We start from the raw sequence: 22,671 nt of genomic DNA on the forward strand, positions 1-22,671 counted from the left end.
AACATTTAGCTATCTTACTTACTACTCAGTGTGGGGGAAATAGTCCAGTTAGTTATCTGGGGGTATCAGTGGTTTGGGCTATGGAGATGATGGAGAGAAATAAAATTGTCACAGCTATGACTGAGATTTGTCAAATAAAATCAACAGCAGGGTGCATTTCATTTTCTCTTTTACTGCATAATGACAGAATCTGTAGGGGATTATTTAATTCTGATTTTAGTTTTGATTTTTTCTAAATACTACAGAACCCGTTTTTCTTTGGTTCGTCATTTTTTTAAAATATACCTTCTGAATAATTTCTCATTACTTTGTGTTTTCAATATCCTGACTTTGTATATGGTTACTATGGCCATAGTAACCTAAAATAAATAACACAGAAAATAAGTGTTCTTCTCAGTGACTTGGAATGAATTTACGAACAGAGGATATACAGCACCCACGATCAGGTGGTGAGAAAGATTTCAAATGCAGAAGACCCTGGACACCGGAAAAAGGAGGCTGAGCACGATTCTCAGCAAGCCAAATCCCACAGGTCTTATTCAGCCCTCACTCATCCAAGCTGAGTAACTAACAGCAGTAGGAGTTTTCACTAGGAACCTGGCGTAAGGAACTGAGAAAGGGAGTACATTGCTATTTAATATGTCTTCAAGGAAATACTTGCCTGATCTTTCCTAGGATGTGGGGATGGGAATTACTAGATGATGCATGTGTTAGCCAAGGAGTTTTTGACGTTGCACAAGACTCAGGGTATTTTAACATGAACTGTCTTGACTTGAATTCTGGTTCTTTCATGAATTATGTATCTTCTGCTCTTTTCCAGTGGCTAAATTTCAAGTTCAAGGTATGATATATCTTAAGGACTGTCTTGTTTAGTGAAATGCAGGTGTGCAGCATGCAGAAAGCATCACAGAAACTATTCTCCCATCTTACAGCTGAAAGAGGCCACTACCAAGCATTATTTGCAAATCGGAACTTTCCTGGTTATTGCACCAGCCTTCTCAGTGCTGTTTCCTTCTTTAGGATGCCAATAAGTCCCAAAGCTGTCTTTGGGCAACTTAGTGCTTTGTCCTGGTAAAGGGAATTAATATAAGGGCCTAGACCCAGTGGTTGCTTTGCAAAATTCTTGTGATGAAAAGCAGCTGTGAACTGACTTAATCAACCAGTGAAATGGCATTTATGACCGTCTTAGCTTTCTGGGACAGCGCAGAGTAGCTGGAGTGAAGCAAAGGAGAGGCCCAGAGTTGCCAGTCTGAGGCAAAGGAAGGGGGACCGCGCCATCTCCTTCTCTTCCCACACTGACAAGTAAGGCAAAATCTGGTGTAAATGGGGCCAGGGGGATGGAGCATCTGGTATGGCATGACACTGTCTGCCACACTCAGCTCTGCCTTCACAGCCAGTAACAGCTCAGTCAACAGCAGTTACTTCAGAGGTTTCCCTCAGAGTGAGATTTATTCTTGGCATCCAAACCTGAGTGCTCTCAAAGCAGGAAGACTTGTACCATTTCCAAGATTTCTGCTGGCTGACTTTACAGTTGGCTGGAGGATGCAGGGGAAGTTTCTGTTCGGCTTATATGGTTTTTGCCATCGTGTCGTTAGCTCCTTTCAAAATAACAGCTTGCCTTCTTGACAGGAATGAATAAACTGGCAAAGCAATTTTTTCTTTGTTAATCTCTAACTGGTCTCCAGCAACACTAGACAATGAACTGTCTCTAACTCCATTTAGGGCTCCTTGGCCAGTGTGTACTGCACCACAACAGTCCCTGTGCCGGGAGACGAGTAGCATGCTCCAGAGGGCCAGGTGGTTACCAAATGGCAGCAAACATTATTCCCTACTTCTGGAGCCCTGGATAATCCACCAGGCACGTTATTCTCTGCTTTAACCATTTCCTGATAGGCAGCTCCAGACATCGCTAGGTGGAGGACACAGCACAGGACAGATCCACACGTAGGACAAATCTGTATATAGGTAAATATCATAAATCTTTCTAATTCTTATAAATCTTGGAAAGGGAAGAAAACATGTGAGTTCCTTTTGTCCCATATATGTGAAGGAGGCGTCTGATTTGTTGCTGTGATGACAAAGGTGATCTTTCTCTTCCGTGGCAAAGGCCTTTGATCTTTCCCCCTCAAGAAAACAGCCTTAGGAACATTTTGTCGTGCTCGTTGTTTTGGATAACTTGGACTAATTCTTTTGATTATTGACCTTTCTGAGTTATAAAATGATCTCTTCTACAGCTAATTTAACAGAATGTATTTGTGACTGGCAATCTGTCAAATAGATCTCTGTAATACAATCTATCAATATTTTTCTCTCCATCCTTATCGCAAGTTCCTCAAAACAAAATCCTTGAGCTAGGGTACTTGTATTGTCAAACATGAAATCAAGAACAGTCCGCAATATGAATATTGTGCTGAAAATATACAGAACGAAATATTACCCAAACATATTTTGAGTGTGAACATATACATTCAACTAAGAAGTCTGGTTCTGATTGTTCTTAAGCTCAAAAGGCTGCAAACATCTTGGAAGTCCTTCTTTATATTTTGTTTGTTAACTGACACTATGAAGCAGAGCAGCTTGGTGAAGCCAATAATGTGTGGCATCTTTTGAAGATTATAATAGGTAATATATTTTAGAGTATTGGAGTGAACGGGGTTTGTAATTAAACCAGCTAAATTAAAGTAGCCCCTCCGGGACTACTAACCTAAGTTCAACTAAGGAAAGGAAAGAGAATAAAGAAGAGTCCATACAGAAAAGGAGGAGTAGAACCCTAAAGGAAGAAGAGCTTTTGAAAGAGGAAATTGTTGAATTTTTAACAAAAATTGAAGGGGGCATAAAAGCTCTTGAAAGGGCCCCACCGAATTCTCATTGTGAGCAGTAGAAAGACATTAGTCTGGGTGAGCTTTGGCTTATGGGAGAACTGGACCTTCAAGACTGAAAGAATTGTATTTTTCCATCATATAGCAACATGCTGTAGTGAGTCAATGCTCAGTGTTCACGTAAGGACCATGGCATGTTGCGTGGTCACAGCTGAAAGCTCTGTTTTTTTTCTGGGGTCCTGTTCCTCTCTGCCTGTCATTTTGAGCAAAGTCTTAAAAATGTTGTAAGTTTTTTTTTCCAAATACTATATCAATTGCTGAAACGATTTAGGCAGATATCATTAGATAATACTGTAAGTTATACTATTTTTACAGAGGTCTTATTAGACAAAAAGCCTGAAAGAATGCCCTGGACATCATGTCCTAAGATGTCAACTTGAAAGCAAGTATAAACCCTGTGTCTCTTAGGGAACTTTGAAATGGTGACAGAGAGAGCGGATACTGCAAAGAGCCAAGGAACAACAACCATCCAAAAGAGCCGTGAACCTAAGGTTAAGTAAATGTATTTTTTCATACTCTTTCCTCATGCTACATGTTGCTGTACAGGCTGCTCAGCTAGAAAGCAGTCTTTCTTATTGATTCTCATTTCCCACAGAAAACAATACTGGCCATTTTTTAATTTGCTTTTTCTAAAATCCTTTGTAAAAGTTTTAGGGCCTTTAAAAATGTAGGATATTTTGAAATCCTTTGGCCTAAACCATCTTGAATGTGGAGCTCAGCAAACATTCGGGTTCGTTTATAAGGCTGGCATTCAAATCAGGAGTAATGAAGCTGATACAGTGCTAAGAATACGCGAATGCTGTTTGCTCTGTAAAGCTGTATATAGAATCCAATAATGAGTCCTGGGATACGGGACACTCTATCACTGTAAAGTAATTATTTGTTGACTGCTGAGCCAGCTGTGTTGAATTTGCATCTTGGAGTGTTCAGAATGCCAAAGCAGTTTTAAATCTCAGTCTTTAGTTTAGATTAGACACGTTAAATGACAGCACATTTTTTTTATTTCTTACATTGTGCTAGTCTCCTGATGCTAAAAAGAAATTCTTGTTGAGATAGTGCAGAACAAGGTAAGTTAAAAATGGGAGTGATAGAAGAAAGGGCTTTTGTGGACAAATCACTCGTCTTTTAAAATGCTCTCAGAGACGGTAACTGCTCTGCCCACAAGCTGTTAATGTCTTGGTCTGACTCTGCCTGTGTTGAAAGAAAGTAAAAGGACATAAATTAACGTTAAAAGAAGCTAAATGGATCAGCAAATACTGTATGGAAATGAAAGCTTCTCTGTATGCATGTAGCTGTACGTATGCACCTATCTATCTGGAACCTGCTGGTGAGTATCTGTGTGTAGTTTTACTTGAGCTCTCATCGCATGAAGTCACTTCTCCCCAGACCAGCTTGGGGTGCATGAGAAGGGCTTAGCAAGCCAGCTGCAGTGCAAAGGATAAAGAAGTATTGGTCTCCTGAGACCCAGTCCATTGCTCTACGCAAAAGCCGCAATGCCTCAACCTGCTTTTATGGCCTGCCCCACAGAATTACACCTGCTGACTTAATTATGGAGGCAACAATTAATTTCAGAGGCAACAATCATCCTGTAGCATTGGGAACTACCTTGTCATTAGTGGTGCCTCCTGTGCAAGCCACATTTTTCGCTGGTCCCGTCTGGGCTTCTGTGGCTGCATAGAGGAGGCTGCACTTGACACTGCTCTGTCCCGGAGGGGTCCTGCATCGGCACATGCACCACAACAGGCTGTGTAAGTGTGTGGGTTTTGCATCCCGCTTTTACTTGAAGAGAGACCTTAGAAAGGCATTGTCACCAGAAGAGAGACCTTAGAAAAAGCAGTAGCTCCCAGATGGAAAAAAAAGGAAAAAAAAATCGACAGACATTTGAAAGACAAAGGAGGAATCTCAGATCTTTGAAGATCTCACATCTGATGTCTGGAGAAGTCCCGTGTCTTGTTTTGCCACTGCTCGAAGCTAAGGAATGAAAGCAATAAGTGCTGAACTGTGCTGCAACCCTGCAGAAGGGGGGAAAAAGAGACGGGGGAGAAAATCAGCAGAAGACAATTGCGCAGGATATGAAGACAATTGTGCAGTATATAAAGACAGAGGATCAGATCTGGGAAAGATTTCACGGAGTGTAAAACTCTGTAAATGCCCAGCTCTTTTGGAGCCTAATCCAAACATTTCCTACAGCATGTGGGAGTGCTCGAAACCTCAGCTTCTGACCCAAACTGGCCTGAGTGCTGGGCAGGTAACTATCCAGTGTCAGCACATCTAGGAACCAGCCAGTACGGAAATCCTGGAGTGAGGTAATCTCATCCACTCACACCTCATAAAGCCTTGCAGTAACCTATCTATCTGGGAAATCAAAATCCGGGTTTAATGATCCAGAACCTTGTTGTGAAGGTCAGTGTTTGTGACATTCAATTTTTAATTATTATCCCAAAGAACTGAGGAGGCCCTATGCTTTCTTGTTAAAACCCATCTGGAAAAACAGATGATAAGAAGAGCAATAATAACACTTCTTGGAAGACAGATGCAGGAAAAAGGAGCATACTGTAGGTGTCAGGCAGGTTATTTCACTCCAAGGATGGGCCAGGAAATGACAGAGAGCTGTGGCTCCCTGCGGCACAGCCCCACCAGCCTGCCTCCCCTGCAGAGACGCTTGGAGAGTGCCTCGAGTCCCAGCTGAAAGAAAAACTGAACAACACGATTTGTTTCATTGTCAGGATTTCACAGAATGTGCTTGGTTTTTTGTTTGTTTGGAGGTTTTTGTGGTTTTTTTCCCCAGTGAAATAGAAGCAGAAAACATTTACACTTCACTCCCCCTTTTTGTCAGACATTTCTGATTGACTTTGTACTTCTAGTAGAAAACCAAATTTTTTATGTTTTTTTTTTTTGTTTTTTACAGTGAATAAATGTTAACCTGATTATATGCAAGGTCTTTATATGGGATAATTTCTGAAAAAAATCATCTCTTATTTGATCTTCCATGTACTCCTGTAAATCTTCCAGGATGTACTCCAAGTACATCTTCCGTGTACTCCTGGAATTCTCTGTGACTGAGTGCTCAGCACAGAGCAGGGCTCAGCACTGGTGAGCTGCAATACCTGACACTGTGCGCATTTTCTGGGACTTGTTTAAGAACGTCTATGGGGTTGCTTTTCAGATAAAAAAAAAAAATAAAGCTCCTTATTTTTCATACACATCTATAAAGAGGAAAACAACACATTTCTAAGTTGTTGCAACACACTTTATTTTGTCAGGCAAATAGTATTTTAGATACTCAATTAAATAGCACGGTTAAACTACATTTTGTTCTTTCTTACACACTATATAATGCATATTCACTGTAATGACAGTTTCATCATGCTAGGAACTTATACACATACCTACACTTTGAAAACCAAGACTTTCTTAATAAAACACGCATATCTACAGTAACAACAATTGCGAAGAACACATTGTTAGGTCAAGATTTCAGCAAACTTTACAAACTACACAAAATAAAAATAGCCAAAAAAATATCAGTACACGGTGAAGTTCTTAGCAGAGAACGTATCTTTACATTTGGTGAAGGTATGCCTAGAAGTCATTTTGCTTTTGTATTTTTTAAGGAATAAAATTATATACATTATTTAGTAATCCTTAAAATAGGAAGTATTAAATAGCACAAACAATATTACAGTCTTAAGTTTTGGTGTCACCTACAGCAGAGGGGCTACTTTAAACAAATAAAATTTGCGGTTTGTCTGGTCTGTACATTTAGGGCCAAACCCTCAGCTGGTATAAAGCACAGTAGCTAAATGGGCAGCGAGGCAGTTACATCAGTTTATACCAGCTGAGCGTCTGGCTCCTGACTACTCTATACACAGGGGAAGGCTGCTGAAGCATGGAAGCTTGGACCGGTTATGCACTGACAGGAGTTTATTATATATATGCTGAAGTTCTCATGCAGCAGGAAAAACGTTAGTTTAAGTATAATCCCTTAAACAGTCATACCATCATAATGGTATATGAAGCAGCTTTAAAAATATTATTTTATAATCATATGAAACTCTGAGCTATGCTGATTGTTTTAACGGAATCCCTTATTGCCAATATTCTATTAGAAAACAGTGTAACTATAATTTCTGAGGCCTAATGGGGGCCTATTAAAATATCACTGTACCTAACCACTTAAAGGGTAAATTGTACCCTTAAATACCTATTAATCACTGTATTCCATCTGGAAGCAATTATGATCCTCACAATAGACATTAATATCCCACCAACTCTGCAGTGAATCTGCTGGGGAAATAGGAAGAGGATGGCAGCATACAGAGCACGTGCACTAATGTCATTCCCGGAGGTAGTTCTATTTTGTGGCACTCGATTTTTGGTTTGTCACTTACACACTTCAGAACTCAGTCATCCTCAGGAAAAGAATAAAGAGAAAAGTAGTTTGCTGCACTGAAAGTCAGCTGGGGAAAAAACCCCAAACACTAAACTCCACAACCTTATTTTCCCTTACCCATCTCATTTTCCTTTTTTTTCTCCAGAGTCTGCTTTGCCAGCTCTTGGGGCCAGATCCAAGCTCACTGAAGTCAAAGAGAAAGTTTCTCGACGGTTTCCATAAGAAGGACCTTAGATACTCATGGCTACATATTGCAGAAATATGCATTTAGACCCTGATTAACGAAAGCACTTCACTAGATGGCAATATGTGAGCAGGCTGGCGTTGCCATCCCCTTTGAAGCAGGTGGTAAGCACACAAATTAAATTCAAAGAGCTCCCACCAGAATCAAAGGGACTTGGAGATAGTGTCTAAGTGGTTTGATCAATCAGGGCCCATTTCCCAGCTATTCTGCATCAGGTGGTGATAAAGTGAGACATCTACCTGACAGCAGGTAAATACCAGAGTTACCTCCATTGCACTAGATCTTCATTCACACCAGCACAAGGTGCTCTCCTACGCCCTGTGGAGTTACTCCCAGAGTGTTCTAACAGAAGCAGAATCAAAATAATGCCCGAAGAGTTTCAACAAAGAGCCATTAAAATGTTTAAAATTATGTTTTAAAATACAGTATCCACCTGTTACTGTCTGGAACTAACCACTTTTAAAAAAATATTTCTTCTTATCTTCTCTGGGTTCAGAAATTATTTTCACTCAATTTTTTTTTCCCAGAAGTATACCTTTTTTTTGGTTTTTTTTTTTTTGAGCTTAGCATAGCTCAGTTTATATTTTTGTATACTATCATAAAATATCACAGAATAAACCATAATTTTTCTAAGGTACTCACACGCTTTTAATCCCTGATATCTATCTCCTTTCAACAGACTCAGAGGTTTACCTAGTAAAATGAGGAAGATTTGTCCCTAGATTTTGGCTTTAGTGTTGCTCAAAAAAAAAAGAAAAAAAGTGATAGTTTTTCCCAGGATGGCTTGATGCACATTTACACAGTTTTCAACTAAACATACTTCATTAGACCTCACAGCTGCTTCTTAAACAAAAATATTTCTTTAAACGTGCCTCTCAAGTTGTTATACTTTTTGGTTTTTGACCCAAATCCATTTTTCAGTTTTATTTTTCCCTCGTTCTTTGTTGTTTTCTTTTTCTTCTCCTGATCTTCTTTCCAGCAAAAAAACTGAAAAGAAGAGGAAATTATGAAAATAACATTGAAAAGAAAAAGGGTACAAAGACTAAAAATGGAAATGGTTTAATTCAAAAATCCTAGTTAAAATATTTGAAACTTTGAGAAAACAGTTGAAAAAATATTTTTTTTTAAATTTTCAAAGACACTCATGACTTGTTTCCATGTTGCAGACCAGCTCCAATTTAATCATGGAACTGATTAAAGATAATCTATGTTTTTAATTTCTGAGTAAACACTATACAGTGTACCCACATTCTGTCCTTTGAAAAAAACTGGAGTGTATTTCTTTGAAAAATAGCTAAAATACCTAAGTCACTTAGGTGTTTTTTGAAATTGTATGTATAATGAACATTCTCATGTTAGCTTTGTGCCACTTATAAAGCTATGTAGTGTTATAGGACACCCTATTTTAATAAAAATCAATATGAGCAAAGATATTTTAAATTACATTCCAGAACTCATTAATTTATTACAACTCATACTCTGCACAATAATCAGTGCTTCCTCTGATAAAGTATTATTTTTTTTTTGTTTTTCTTCTACTTGTTCCTTCATTAGACCTCTGAATGAACTAAACATTTCTACTATACTTTACTTGCTTCCTATCAGCATGCATTCACATGATTTGAACAACGAGTGAAAGCTGTAAACCCAATACTGAACAGTAAACAAGAAGAAACTCATGTTCTTAAATGCAGTGCAAGGAAACCTTAGTACCATCCTACTTTGAGCATGCATCTTAACACAGATTCTTTCATCACCAGTCTGGCTGGTACAGTTCCAGAGTTGCAAGATAATGCATTGATTTTATATTAATTTCTATTCAGCTGTAATTAAATACAGAGATGTTAAGGGTGAACCTGGTTATGACGAATACCCAGTTCTGCTTCTAGGACAGAGCCCAACCTAGTGTCAGCAAGCATCTAGGAAAGAAAACGCTCTGAATTATTTTCTTTAGTTAAGTTACACTGCATTTTATTGGGAGACGGATCTTTTCTGAGGCTTGTAGGATTTTCATTTAATTTTTAATCAGATTTGCTCAAATTTGTTCTCAATAGACAAATATAAGCCCCCTACCGTGAGGACAAAGATACCTATTACTACAAAATAAAATTAAGATCCAGGTAATTGATTCCTTCTATTTCTACTTTTCCTGCTATTGATAAGGGCCTTTAGTTTGCTGTAGTCCCCTCTCATCTTCTGGGATTCTTCCCGCTGCTGACCTTGCTGTCTACTGTCTTTGCAGTACTGGTTAATCATCTGCATTTCTGAGTGGCTGAAAGCTCCCACAAAGTCCTTTGGGTGGAACTGCAGCGCTCGCACCGAGCTGGCCCAGGTCCAAGGGGACCACTTGTCAGTCATGAAGGCCACCATCTCGGAATCCAACACTTTGAAATTGATCTTTGCTAAGGTCTGCTTGAAGTTGTTCTCTGTTGCGATGCAGTGGTAAAGCCCCCGGTCGCTGTCTTGGACAGAGCGAATAAGGAGTCCTTGCTCAGTAGCTATGATCCTCTCATTCAGCTTGACCTAAAGGGCAAAAAGGCAGAAGGAACTTTTTAGGGAATGTTATGGAACAACACAGTATTGGACCTCTTGGTGCGTCTCACTTCAAACACCTCTTTCTTTCTTAAAGGGTTTCTTAGCGGTACTATGTTTTGCTTTATCACATCTCCCAGAGGCCCCTGTTATTGCTACTGTTAGGAGAGAACTTACCTCAAGGTAGTAAGTGTCACTAAAGAAAATGACATCAGTAATTTTATTTGTTATGTTATAATAGATTTGATCAGGATAAAGACAAAGATGCAAATCTGGAGACTACATGAAAGAAGAGTTTTCATAATTTTCAAAGCTGAGGAAATGAACTTTTATTTGCCAGGGTTACACCCCCCAGAATGTCTCTTCCGGCATCAGAGATTGCTGCTGGGACTCAATGGAAGAAAGGTGCAGAATTGGGGGTTGATCTGGCATTGAACACAAGGTGGCTCCTAGTTAAATGTTATGACTTTGAGCAGGTTCCTGGGGCTAACTTCTGAAGAACTCTGTCTGCACTGCAGAGCCTATAGCCCGGTACAAAAGTTTTCATTGCAGTGGCCTCAGCTGGGACTTGGTTTATTGGAAACCAAGTTTTCTACTCTCCTGTTTCCTTTCTGGCTTCAGACTCCGGACAGTCCCAGGAGATGGTCACATCATCCAAGGGAAGCAAGTTACCACAGCTTGTCGAGTTATCATCTGCTTATAAATGAGTGTGCACATGTCTCTCTGCCTATCAGCTGTGAAGTAAAAATCACTAATTTAACCCATTATGAAAGAATACCAGTACCGGTATTCTTATGAATGATTTTTCTATTTTGCCACTGCACTTTGCATTATACCTGATTCTCTTGGGAATTCATTTATTCATTATGCTATTCTGTTATTGTAAACTTCTTTAGACATTGTGGAGGTAAGATTTTCAGAAATCTGAGAGCTTGAAATGTAATTAATCTTTTGATTGCTTTAATTTGTCTGTTATTTAAAACTGCATTGATTCTAATACAGCTATTGAATGTAAGCACAAAAAAGGGAACTGTTCTGCTGAAGCAAAGGGTTAAAGACTTGCACCTAGATTGCCAGGCCACGGCTCGAGTCTTTGAAGAGTACATGAGAAAAACAGCATGAAAGACTCAGTGAAAGGCTTGTAAGTCCTCTCTGATTTTGGAACATGGCCTGATATGAGAATAATGCTTTTCAGTATTTATAATCTATCAACAGACACTATATTGCTTAATATTTCCTTTCAAAAGATGTTCCTTTTTTATTCATATAGTAACTGCCTTGGATTTGAAATGGATTTTTTCCCCTTTTATATTACTTAAGGAAGGCACACTCCCCATAAACAATCGTACTGTATATTGCAGTGCTGAAACTTGAGAGCCTTAGAGAGTGCAGTAATGGAAAATGTGATTGCACCATGGTGGGGAAATGCTTTTGTCAATACGTGTTCTTAGCCTGGACTAGTTTCTTGCTAAAGAAACCTTTCATATTTCTCCCACTTTTGCCTTTTATCTCTTCAACAGCTCAGAAGGGCTACTGCATGCTGACTTCTTCCTGAACTTTATACAGGTTATTGCTTTTATGTCTATTTCCTCAGATCAATAAGAACTCCTGAGTGCTGCAAACCTTCAATTTGCAATTAACAAGGTGTGAAGGAAAAATTCATTAACTAGTTCTCTGACTTTAGGGGTTGACAGGAATGCTCTGATAGCCGTTCTGCTCTGATAGAAATCACTGGGGCTGAGAAGTCAAGTCTCAGCTGTACCGAAGAGTCTGCCCTTATTTATAAGAGTAAAGTGCTGGTCACTGTCCTGCATCCACGCCAGTTCTCCAGCTTCACTGTAACCAGACTGGCTGATGAAAACACAAATGGTTTTGGTCTGGGGAGTGGATGAGATGCTGACTGATGTGCCTTCCAGAGCTACTGCTCACGTTACTCACCTCTTTCCTCCTGTCGTTGTCTTTCTGTAACAGCCATTTAATAGAAGCCTGAGGAGATTTGGGTGTGCATTCGAGAAAGGTGGTGTTGTTTTTTACTCCGTACTGAACTATTTCTGCAGCGTTTCTGTATGCTAGAAAGCAAAAGAAAACAGGTCAGTCTACTGTAAACGATGACTTGATATAGAAAGCAAGTAACTGTGTTTGCACTGTTTGCAGTACAGGTAAAATGAAGTAGAGATGAAGAATAAATGAAGAATGTATGATCCTGATATTGGCCAATAATAATTTAGAGTATTTACTCTGAATTTAGAGATCGCAATTTTCAAAGAAAAGAAATCAAATGCGAAGAAGCATGGCCAGTTCCAAATACTCGTGTTCTCACTCTGAGAAAGCAGGATACCTACTAGGTAGGATAAACTCTGCTGAGGGGATAACTGAGCTCCGGGATATTGTTCCCTGAAATGATCTCATTCTCTGCTACTACAAGAACGCCTCCCTAGAACTATCCAAAGGAGAATGAAGCATTTAATATATTTCTTCACACTTCACCGTTTACGAGTTTGGGGAATATGGCTGTATCTCTCAAAATACAGCAGCGTGCCCGGAAGAAGGCTCCGTCTGCTCCAGCTGGGTGCAGTATCAGAGGGAGGCGGGAGGGGGCAGGCTTGGCCCCCACTCCTCCGCTGCTCCTACAAGGCAAGGAAGGGACTTGGCTCTAAATCTGAAATGCAATGAATACGTAGACAGGCCAGCAGCAGAGAGCAGGACAGATTTATAGCACTTCAGCAACACCTGGGCAAGTGCTGAGCGTATGTCATCGCTTAGACTTGTGCCCCTTTATAGTCTTGGTAGATGAACAATTGGCAGTTACTGATAGGAACTTTTAGATGCTGGTTGCTTGGCCCAAATCATAATATTTGTCCTAAAAACAATATACTTCCAGATTTAAAAGATCATGTCATAGACGAAAAAAATTTTCTTTCTCTCTCTTTTTTTTTTTTTTAACAAAGGAGCAATGGATACAAAACAACATGAGAAATGCAAATACCTAGAGGTCTACATGTCTAAAATCAGACTCTGTTTTTGCACAGTCCTAAGACTGGTTTTCCTCAGACTCTACTTTATCTCCCATGCTTTTCAACTTTTTTCATCAACTGATATGTGAAATTGGAATCTATTCTACTAAAGGAAGGAGACTTTGCTTGGTTCTAGTCCTTTAAAGGGTTTTAGCACATTTATGAGGTTGTACCGAAATCAGTCATAACTTTCAGGAGAATAATGTGGAAATATTTTGCATTCTAAGATCATAAGCTAGCAAAGACCTTATCTGTGGGCTGACCTATCTGTAGCTGTGGAACAGTGAGAATCAGAGCTGTAACACATTTTTACTTTTATGTATGTTGGAACTAGGTGTATCACAGAAATCCATTTTTATTTGTTTAATTGATCTATATCTTCTTACCCAGTCCATACTACTATTACTTATACATGGTAAGAAAAAGATTGAGAGAATATAAATGCATTTCTCTAATGGCCATAAGGACTAACACAAGCGAACAACATTAAAGACTTCACAGAACATTCGAAAAGCAATCCCCTTAGTTCTTGATAATCTATTTTAATATGCCAGAAACGCTGAGTTTACACAAGCTGAGAGGTCTAAGGCATGCAACCTACCATGCTTAAAGATTTTGTTTCAAGATTATGGTTCCTTATGAACTTGGAAGATTTCTTGCTATTGCCCGACTCACTGTTCTTTTGTCCTTTAGGTAGATTTCATTTTTTCCCCAAACTTAGTTGTTTTGCTATAAATGGCTTTAATTATATTTTGAAAGAGTCTAAGTTGCTGTTTCTTTTTATCTTTTTTTCCACTGAGGAAACAACTGCCACGTACCTATGCTATATCCCACTGCTGACTCCAAACATCCTTTAAAGTTGCTAAAACACATAAACCTATAAATACATCCACATTAAAAAAAAATGGATGGAAAACAAGAAACCCGTTTCACAAGACTGTCAAGGTTTAAACATTAGTTTCCCCTCAGCTCAGAAAGCAGACAGTTGACGTTCTCACATTTTCCACATCGAAAGAGGAGACACCCACCCTTGGGACAGACAACGGGTGGATGGTCACAGCACATCCCTGCAAAGTAGGACATGCAGCTCAAGTTACTTCATGATCCAAAGCCTAAGCTTTAATATGGATCTCTCGGAGCTCAGATTCATACTCTAATGGTGGGGTCATCTTTTGTAATTACCTGTTTAAGCTATTCAGCTTCATATAAATGACCTAATACTGAGTCATGGGGAAGGACCCGCTGGCACTGTGGATTACCATCTAGAGTAGGATTAGCCACATTTGGGCTAAGGGATCTACACTCAACTGACTGTTGTGGTCTGTTTTGATCCAGAAGATTCTTCCGAGACCCAGAAGAGACCATTTCAGTGGAATTTTTATTAACTGAACCTTTCACATGTAACTCTTAAACCATTGTTCCTTTATTCAAAAAATTCAATCAAAAATTTACAATCAGTTGCTATTATTTGGTCTCCAGATGGTACAGAGAATTAACTTCAAAATTCAGGCTCAGAAACAGAGGCGAAAGGAGCATAATTCTCTAATGTGTGCCCTTGGTTTGATGGCGTACGTTGCCACCACCTGGCTCAGACACGCATGGGGTTGAAGAGGATTAAGCTGCCTTTATGTGTCTACTCTTCCTGGTGGTATTTGACTGGTGTACGTCAATCTGGAGAAAGCGGTAGCTGGGAGGGCAGAGCATTGGCTCCCCTGTCCACTTGCACCGTGCCAGGCCAACTATACAGTTGCACAGCTGGAAATAAGGGACTTCATAAAGAGATGTGGAATGGTTTGTTTTCCCATGTGAAGGGAGGAAGAAAACACCGTAACTCAAAAGACAGGTCAAGCGCCTGCTGTTTGCTGAAAGATGTGCTCCAAAACACAATATCACCTCAAATATGCAGAATAATTCTGAGGTTCAAGACTTAGATGGATGAAGAAGAATTAATAAAGACTGAACGGATTTAGAAGTAGAACATCCCTCAATTTAACTGTACCTGTTTCTAGTCAATAGTGTCAGCTTCTCAGTTCAACTATATTGAAGCATGTATTTCATGGTTCATCATTTTATCATATATATGCAAGTTTCATGTAATTGCAAGGAAAGATGTTAAAATCAAACCAAAACAAAACTCAGACTTGGAAAATAATTATGCTTTACCAGTAAACCACAGAGATGATGTGAGTTATGATGAATCACAAAAGGAAAGCCAGGCGTTCTTTATATAGCATGAGGATCTCTCAATTACAGTACCTTTCAGGTTGAAACCTCGGCACTGAGTCAGAGGGTTTCCATGTCTCACGTCTTGCCTACGACTCCTCCTGAAATATTTTGTAAAAACAAAATGTTATTCCAAGATAGCTACGCTGCAAATAAACACTTTTTTATTTGTGGGGTTTGGGTTTATTTTTACTAGATCAGCTGTTAGGGATAGTTCATGACCTACTGTAAGTGTGCTTTACTCTTGGCAGGCTTCCTAGCGTGAAGATACAGTTTAAGTGAATAATCTGTTTGCTGAAGTTTATAAAATGTTTGTACTTTTTGTAGGTAAAGTAGTTTTGCAATGGAGGTATAGAGATGGAAGGGCTAGAGGTGATGCATAAAATAGACATACGTTCACTGTTACAAAATCTAACATTCAAAGCCCGAACCCCCAGCAGGAACTCTTCATAAAGGCAAGCACCTAACCAGGAGATGCATAAGAGTCACAGTGCTTATATCTAATGCACCAACAGAAAATTATGACATAGGGTGTGTTCCCTCCTTGATTTTGGCAGGCACGTTATTTTTGGTGCCTTTAGCCACCTTGGTAGCAGAGGGACTGAAGTATTCATCCAGAATGGTGGAGAGGTAAGAGGTAAGATTCAGTTCTGTCCTCTCCTTGTATGTGACTATTTCCAAAAGATACGCAAAGTCACCACGTCTCAGAATACTTCTAAATAAGACTTTGTTGTATTATTTGGATGACAGACGCAAAATCGCGATTCTGCAGCAAACTGGCTAGGGAGCTCACTGGGACTGGGAATACCAGCATTTGAGTCCTCCTTGGCTAGGAGGTCATAGCTCACAGAACTCAGAGCATGAAAACCTGATACCTGAATTTTTTATTCTGAAGATGTATTATTTTGTTTGCTGAATATTCCATAAGTTTGTTCAATATTTATCAAGTTCAACAAAAAAACATATTGGTGATAGACTGTTGCAAAAGGATGCTGCTGGGATACGTAACAGCTGTATTCTGAACTATACACTAATGACCTGGGAGATCAGAAACCATGAAAAGCCCCTGGAGCTCCAGCACCGCTGAGTGAAGGGTGATGCCTTTGTGGCCACATTATACCAGGTACTGCACAAACACCCAGAGCCAGCCCTTATAATCCTGTGTCATCCGATCCTCCTCTGCATTGTTTTAAAAGGAAACATTTGAAAGGTGATGTTTCAAAGGAGTAATTTCTGACATTCCAAGTATATTTTTGATGTTTACCACCAAAATATTTCATCTTATGCCTTGGGATCTTAACCTTTGTGAACTATTTATGCGAGTCAAGGGAGACAATGAAGAATTTCTGAGTGAATTCCTGTGCTACCGTGAGCTGCTCCGCACTGTCAGAAATGGCACACCATTTGCATTAAGCAGTTCTGAGAATGTAAATTTACAGTTTGATATTTACAAAAAAAAGGTTGAGAAGGTGGCATTTAGAAAATAAAGATAATACTGTCAGATGTTTTGAGGTAAATCAATGTTGGATGAGGAACTGCAGTAATCCATGGGAGACAGAAGTGTCAAAAGAAGCAAATAAGCAAATGCGTCCAGTAGATAATACTGTCTAGACTATGGGATTTGGCTCTAATTACCAATGTTTTCTCCTTCATAATCTCTCTTGTTAGATAAAGGGACAACTCATTTCCTTCACATATGAAAAACAGGGTTTTTTCCATACAGTTTTAGGTGTTTACTTTTGTTCGATATAAAAAGCAAATTGCAAACAACATGTCAGCATGAAGGCAAGCCCCAGTGGAAATACCCCTGTGTGTATATAATGGGGATGGCACGGAATCAACTGGAAACCGCATGGACCGAATATACCTGACTGCTCATTATATCTTTCAGCAACAATGTCAGTGTAGGAGTTAGGTGGCCTGAGACTCCGGGATTTTTCTTTACTTTCCTCCCCCCATCACCTGACCTTTGTTCCACGGAAGAAAACAATCAGTTTGTAGACTGGAGGCTGAACATGCTGAGAGAAAGCAGTAAAGCCCCAGGTACTTTACCAAGTGCTACATGGCCAGGTTGAGCTTTACCTTTTAATCTGAAATAAGGAATGAATCAAGAAAACTTTCAATTAACGAAAGTAATTGTCTTTAATCCCAGGGGGTGACATTGTCATCAGCTGGCTGGGGCACCCGAAGCAGAGCCAAGCTTTGCCTGGTTCTGTCTGCCGTCTCCCTCCATGTAGGTAAAGGAGTGATGCCCGTTAACTGTATCTGGTCTCTGCATCCACAGCTGCGGTGCAGGGAGTGAGCACAGTGGCAAGGCGGGTACAACTCTGGCAGACATCTGAAAGGTTTGTCTTCTCTGCAGTAACACCTCATTGTGTATTCTGTAGCTTTGTTTGTACATGAAGTGAAATCCTAGTAATACAAGAGCTCACTACAGCCTCCTGCTATTAAATGTTTCTCTTGGGAGGAGGAAAGAGGCTCCTGTTTTGCATAAGAATTATGAGATGGACTATTAGCTCTGTTGTAAATTAAAGAGAAATTGCTTTCCCTGTCTGCTTTAATAAATCTCATGTCAAAAACCCCAAATCTTCAGGCATTACATGGAAATCACATTTGCCTAAAATTTCCCTGGAAATAATTCTTCTCACTTAGGAGCAAATGAGGAACAAAAAAAATAAATTACTTTATTCCTCAGACAGCCCGAGAGATATTTTTCTGTATTGAGGGCTATCATAATTACAGCCATAGCAAGCAACTGATCTTAAACAAAGGGAACAAATAAATGTTACACTGATTTTGTGTGTACGAGACAGAAGGATTAATATTTATGATGAGGAACGTGGTTGTTTTGTTTTTTTTCTTTTTTTTCAGTCCATTACTTTAAATATGAAAAGGCGAGCTCTTTGTCATACACTCTTGCAGCATACACTCCTAGGTGATGAACAATGCCAAGCACAATAGCTACGGAGGTATTGTTTGCACATGCTCCTGAAAGGAATGACATCCCACTTCTCCATCGCATTACAACACCCCAGGCTACAGAGCAGAACAAAAGCCTTATTTCTTTGCAGGCTTCTGCTGCTCAACGCTGCTCACCTTTTCCCTGTGGGATAGAACCTGGAGCAGGAGTTGCCGTCCCAGGCACAGTAGGGATCTCGTGCGAGGCAGCAGTCAGCGCAGGCGGTACCGTAGATGTGGCAGCGATGCAGGGAAACCTGGGTCACCCCTTCATCTGAGCTCACGTACAACTGTTGCTGTCGAAGGAAACGGAAAGATCTGTTTCAGATGTGGAGGAGCTTCACCCGAGACTCGACTATAACACACCTAAAAAGCTTTCAATTAATTTTGGAATTAACTCAAGACCAAGAGGGGAGCCACTAATATATACAAAGCCAAGATAAACAGAAATCTCCCAAGTGAATGGGCCTATAATATTTCCACCTTCCTGTCAGAAAACACTTAGAAATGTTAATGTTTTTTGGACATTGAGTGTCATTGTTCCGTTCTGGGGCAGACAGGCTGAGTTAATATTGCTCAGATTTGAGAACTTGGTTCTTATTCAGTGAGGATTATTGGCTCAAGCCTTTGAACTAAGTATTTTCTCTGCATATAGTCGCTTTAATAAACATTATACAGAGTTCCTAGTTGGATTCTCCAGTGCATAGGTTTCCAAGACATAAAACCTAGAGATTATGTTGAGGCTTAGGGCCAGATTCTGATAGCCTTACATACCTGGAAAAATAAGCCAGAAGAACTTTTACAATAAGTGAGAGCTTTTGTAAAAGAAGTTCAAAGTGAATAGGTCATCACCAAAATCTGGGCCAAAATGACTGTTTTACTCAGAAACAATTAACCAATTATTCTTAAAAAAATAAATCAATATTGAACAAAAAACCTTGAAACTCCCCTGATCTTTTATTCATAAAACTAAATAATTAGACTGAATTCAATTTAGTGAATTATGTTTACTTATTAGTAGTTATGTAAAGTATTGAGCAACGCGTTGCTTGCAAAATCACGGAATACATATTCTTAGTTTGGGTGTTTACCATTTCAGCAGAAATGCTCTCAGCTGTTTACATCATTTTTATTGCCATCATTTGTTACTAATAAACAAACATGTACAATTGCCCCATGGACCCAACAGCCCCAACGTTGCCTTTTTGCATTAACCAGGCTTCCAAGGGAAAATTTCTATGTAGGACTTACAGGAAAGAAAGGGAGGGCAAATTTCCTCTTTTAGTACTTTTTTTTTCCTTAATTGTCAAACAAAACAACAAAAAATTTGACACTTTCAATGAATTAGAAATGATACATAATGAATAGAAATTGCTTTATTTATTTTTTATTTATTTTTATTTATTTGTATTTATTTTTATTTATTTTTTAGTGGCTGTGGGGCATATAAACAGCTCATGCAAACTTCAGTCAAATTTCTCAAAAATTCATTATGGAAAATCTGCCTATATTTAGTATGCTGCACAACAACTGGTATGCTAACATCTTTAAGTCAATTTATTTCTCAGTTAATCAGCACTAAGTAAGCATTCAGCTTTTCTTTACCTTTTTAGATGAAATCTTCATTGTTGTTATAGGGGAATTACTCTGAAAGACAAAATTTCAAACCACGTTTACAAGGACTCTCTTGTTAGTGCTGTCCCAATATTAAAATTTAAAATTAAATAAAACCTAAGTCATATCTAAGAAAACTATACCTTTTCATTTTTTTGGAAAGGCATCACTCACTCCTACTAATTTTTTTTGTTATTTTCAGAACTAAACAAATGACATAAATACAAGTAATGTCTCACTAAACGTATTGGCTAAACTCAACTGCATTATTATTACTCATGTGCATCAACAAGTTTTTGTACATTTCTAATTAACCTGCATCTGTGTTAGCTCAGCAATATAGGAGCAATGTGTTTTGAAGCCATTACTCTTGCTTTGTAGTAAGAAACAATGTTTATTCTTTGACGATGATGATAATGAAAAATTGTACAATAGGCTCATGCGTATTTACCACATGATCCAGATAAGAATATGTCACATTTCTCCTACACATTATCTACAGTGCCTACAGTTTGGTTACCATCCAACATATACTTTCAGATTATCAATGACCAGAATATTAAAAATGGCATGTGTGTTATTAAAAGTTTCTTTCCCAGAGTCAGTACTGTATACTACTGTGTGTCATCACTGCAGTCTATTATTGTCTGTGTCCAAACCAAATGTTAAAGAGCTGGAAAAGGAATTATCACACTCATTGCCTTAAGCAAGTGAAGCAATTCATTATTCTCATCCAAACAAATGATAAAATTGATGGTAATAAAAATGTTCAGCATTTTTTTAAGATGTAGCATTTGCTCAGTCACAAAGGAAACCCATAACGGTGGGCCAGGATTAACTGCAGTGGACTACAAGCAAAGCAGGCCAGAACTAGAAAATCTGGCTGTGAATCATGTGAATTGGCAAAGGTTTGAAGGAGTTTAGAGCTGATGTCCTATTTCATGAACTGTCTGGAGATTCAAGGTCAAATGCAACGTTGGATCTGATGCCACGTTCTCCTTTCCTTGCGTACACTCCAGAAAGGAATCAGTGCTTTGCTACTCTCGATATTTACTAGCGCAGAGACAGTGATCTCATTCCTCCTCTCTTGGAGAGACTCATCAAAATACCGCTCTGCTGCCCACACAGATTGCAATGGCACAGGTTATAGTATCATGATAGGGTGAGGATTCCTCTCAGCCCACCTATTTGCTTGCTGTATTAATTTACCTTTCAGTAGACGGAATTAGTAATACTCGGGTGAAGGGTACTCTTCAGGTAATATTACTCACAAATATATTTTTTAACGGGAAGACTTCAACAAAAGCCTAGGAAGACTAACTATGCCTTTATGAGGGTTATCACAGAGTGTATTACTTTTCTCTAAAAAAATTGTTAATGCTGCCTGTCTAGATAAAAAAGCTTAATTTTTCCTTTTTGTATCCCCTCATTGAAATAGAGAAAAGCCCCTGACAAAACCCTTAAGTTTACAAATGCATACTACCATTTGCTCCGAGACTACCTGTTTTAAAGAACAGTCCATTCAAAAATCTGAAAGGGATTTTTCAACATGAGAGTGAACATTTTCTTTAGGTTATTACAAGCTGCTACATGCCAGAGTGATTGACAGAGGCCATTCCCTTATTTCTCCCCATAGCTGTTTGTGTTTCTTTTCAGCTTATGTTGTGTTAAGCCTGTAGCTTTCTTGACTCCAGAGGCATGTGGCTTTGAAGAATTGGAGTTAAGCAAAAACAACACTAGTTTGCTTCCATTCTGCAGCTCAGAACCAGGAAGGTTACCAGATAGTCAAAGAAGTACAAAAAGCTTAGATTCCATCTGTAAATAGCGACAGTCTCAGTATGTGATGCCAATGATATAAGTTGCCTTCTGGAAGGCACTATAATGCGACCTTGTAAAAATATGATTATCAAAATCCTTCTAGCCAGTATAACAACATAAATAAATAAGCAACTTAAATGTAGGGGGAAAAAAAACCCAAGAAACCTTAAGCTAGCTACAGCCTTCGTAACAGCGGATGTTTTATATTCCTCTTTGGGTGGGTATCAAGCTGACAGTATGCATATTTACTTGATCTTTTATCAAGTCACAGTTGCCCTTGCCAAAGTCTCTTAGAACAAAGTGTTTGTGTGAAACAAACACATTGGAAGAGCAAAAGTAGGAGCCAGCCAAACCTGAAAAACCTCCAGCTCTTCTAAAATGAGTTCTCCACTTGCAGAGAAGTTGGTGGGTAGGACAACAACTTTTTGTACGGTTCCTTGATCTGGAAAAGATGAGAAAAAGTGAGACCATGTGGCAGAGACACAGAGAAGGAAAAAAGTAGATGCACCATTATCAATTATGAAAAGAAACCATCAAAGCAAGCCCTGTGACACAGACAGAGATATTAAAAGATGTTCAGTAATTTCTAGGGTTTGGGGTCAGAAAGAACCATGAGACGATTCCTTCACAAGTCACACACTGTGGATAACTTGTATGTGACTGTATGTAGTATTATTGTCATGTATGAACACAAAGAAGTCATGGTAAGATTGGAGTTACTACCATTACTGTTACCATTCTACCCAAAAAGATCAACCAAAATCAGTATCCCATTACTGTTACCATTCTACCCAAAAAGATCAATCAAAATCAGTATCTTCTGTACTACTTGCTGTACAGACACACAGACAGAGGCAGTATCTATCCCAGAATCATAGAATCATTGAGGCTGGAAAGGACCTTTAGAGAGCAAGTCCAACCGTTAACCTAGCACTGACAAGTCCACCACTAAACCATGTCCCTAAGCACCACACCTACACGTCTTTTAAATGTCAC

General features: G+C 39.1%; 1 protein-coding gene across 1 annotated transcript in view; it reads right to left on the reverse strand.

Annotated features, from left to right (window-relative positions):
- Positions 1-6,096: 6,096 nt before the first annotated feature.
- The window catches only part of SEMA3C (semaphorin 3C), a 125,178-nt gene continuing 108,603 nt past the window's right edge, over positions 6,097-22,671 (reverse strand). The window contains exons 13-18 of the mRNA XM_054215828.1: positions 22,029-22,117; positions 19,849-19,890; positions 18,382-18,539; positions 15,319-15,386; positions 11,987-12,117; positions 6,097-10,039 (exon numbers count right to left, since the gene is read on the reverse strand). Of these exons, the coding sequence (XP_054071803.1) occupies positions 9,626-10,039; positions 11,987-12,117; positions 15,319-15,386; positions 18,382-18,539; positions 19,849-19,890; positions 22,029-22,117 (902 nt within the window). The 3' untranslated portion in view covers positions 6,097-9,625. The remainder of the gene's footprint in view (positions 10,040-11,986; positions 12,118-15,318; positions 15,387-18,381; positions 18,540-19,848; positions 19,891-22,028; positions 22,118-22,671) is intronic.

Source organism: Rissa tridactyla, chromosome 1 (genome assembly GCF_028500815.1).
Source record: "Rissa tridactyla isolate bRisTri1 chromosome 1, bRisTri1.patW.cur.20221130, whole genome shotgun sequence".
Classification (NCBI taxonomy): domain Eukaryota; kingdom Metazoa; phylum Chordata; class Aves; order Charadriiformes; family Laridae; genus Rissa; species Rissa tridactyla.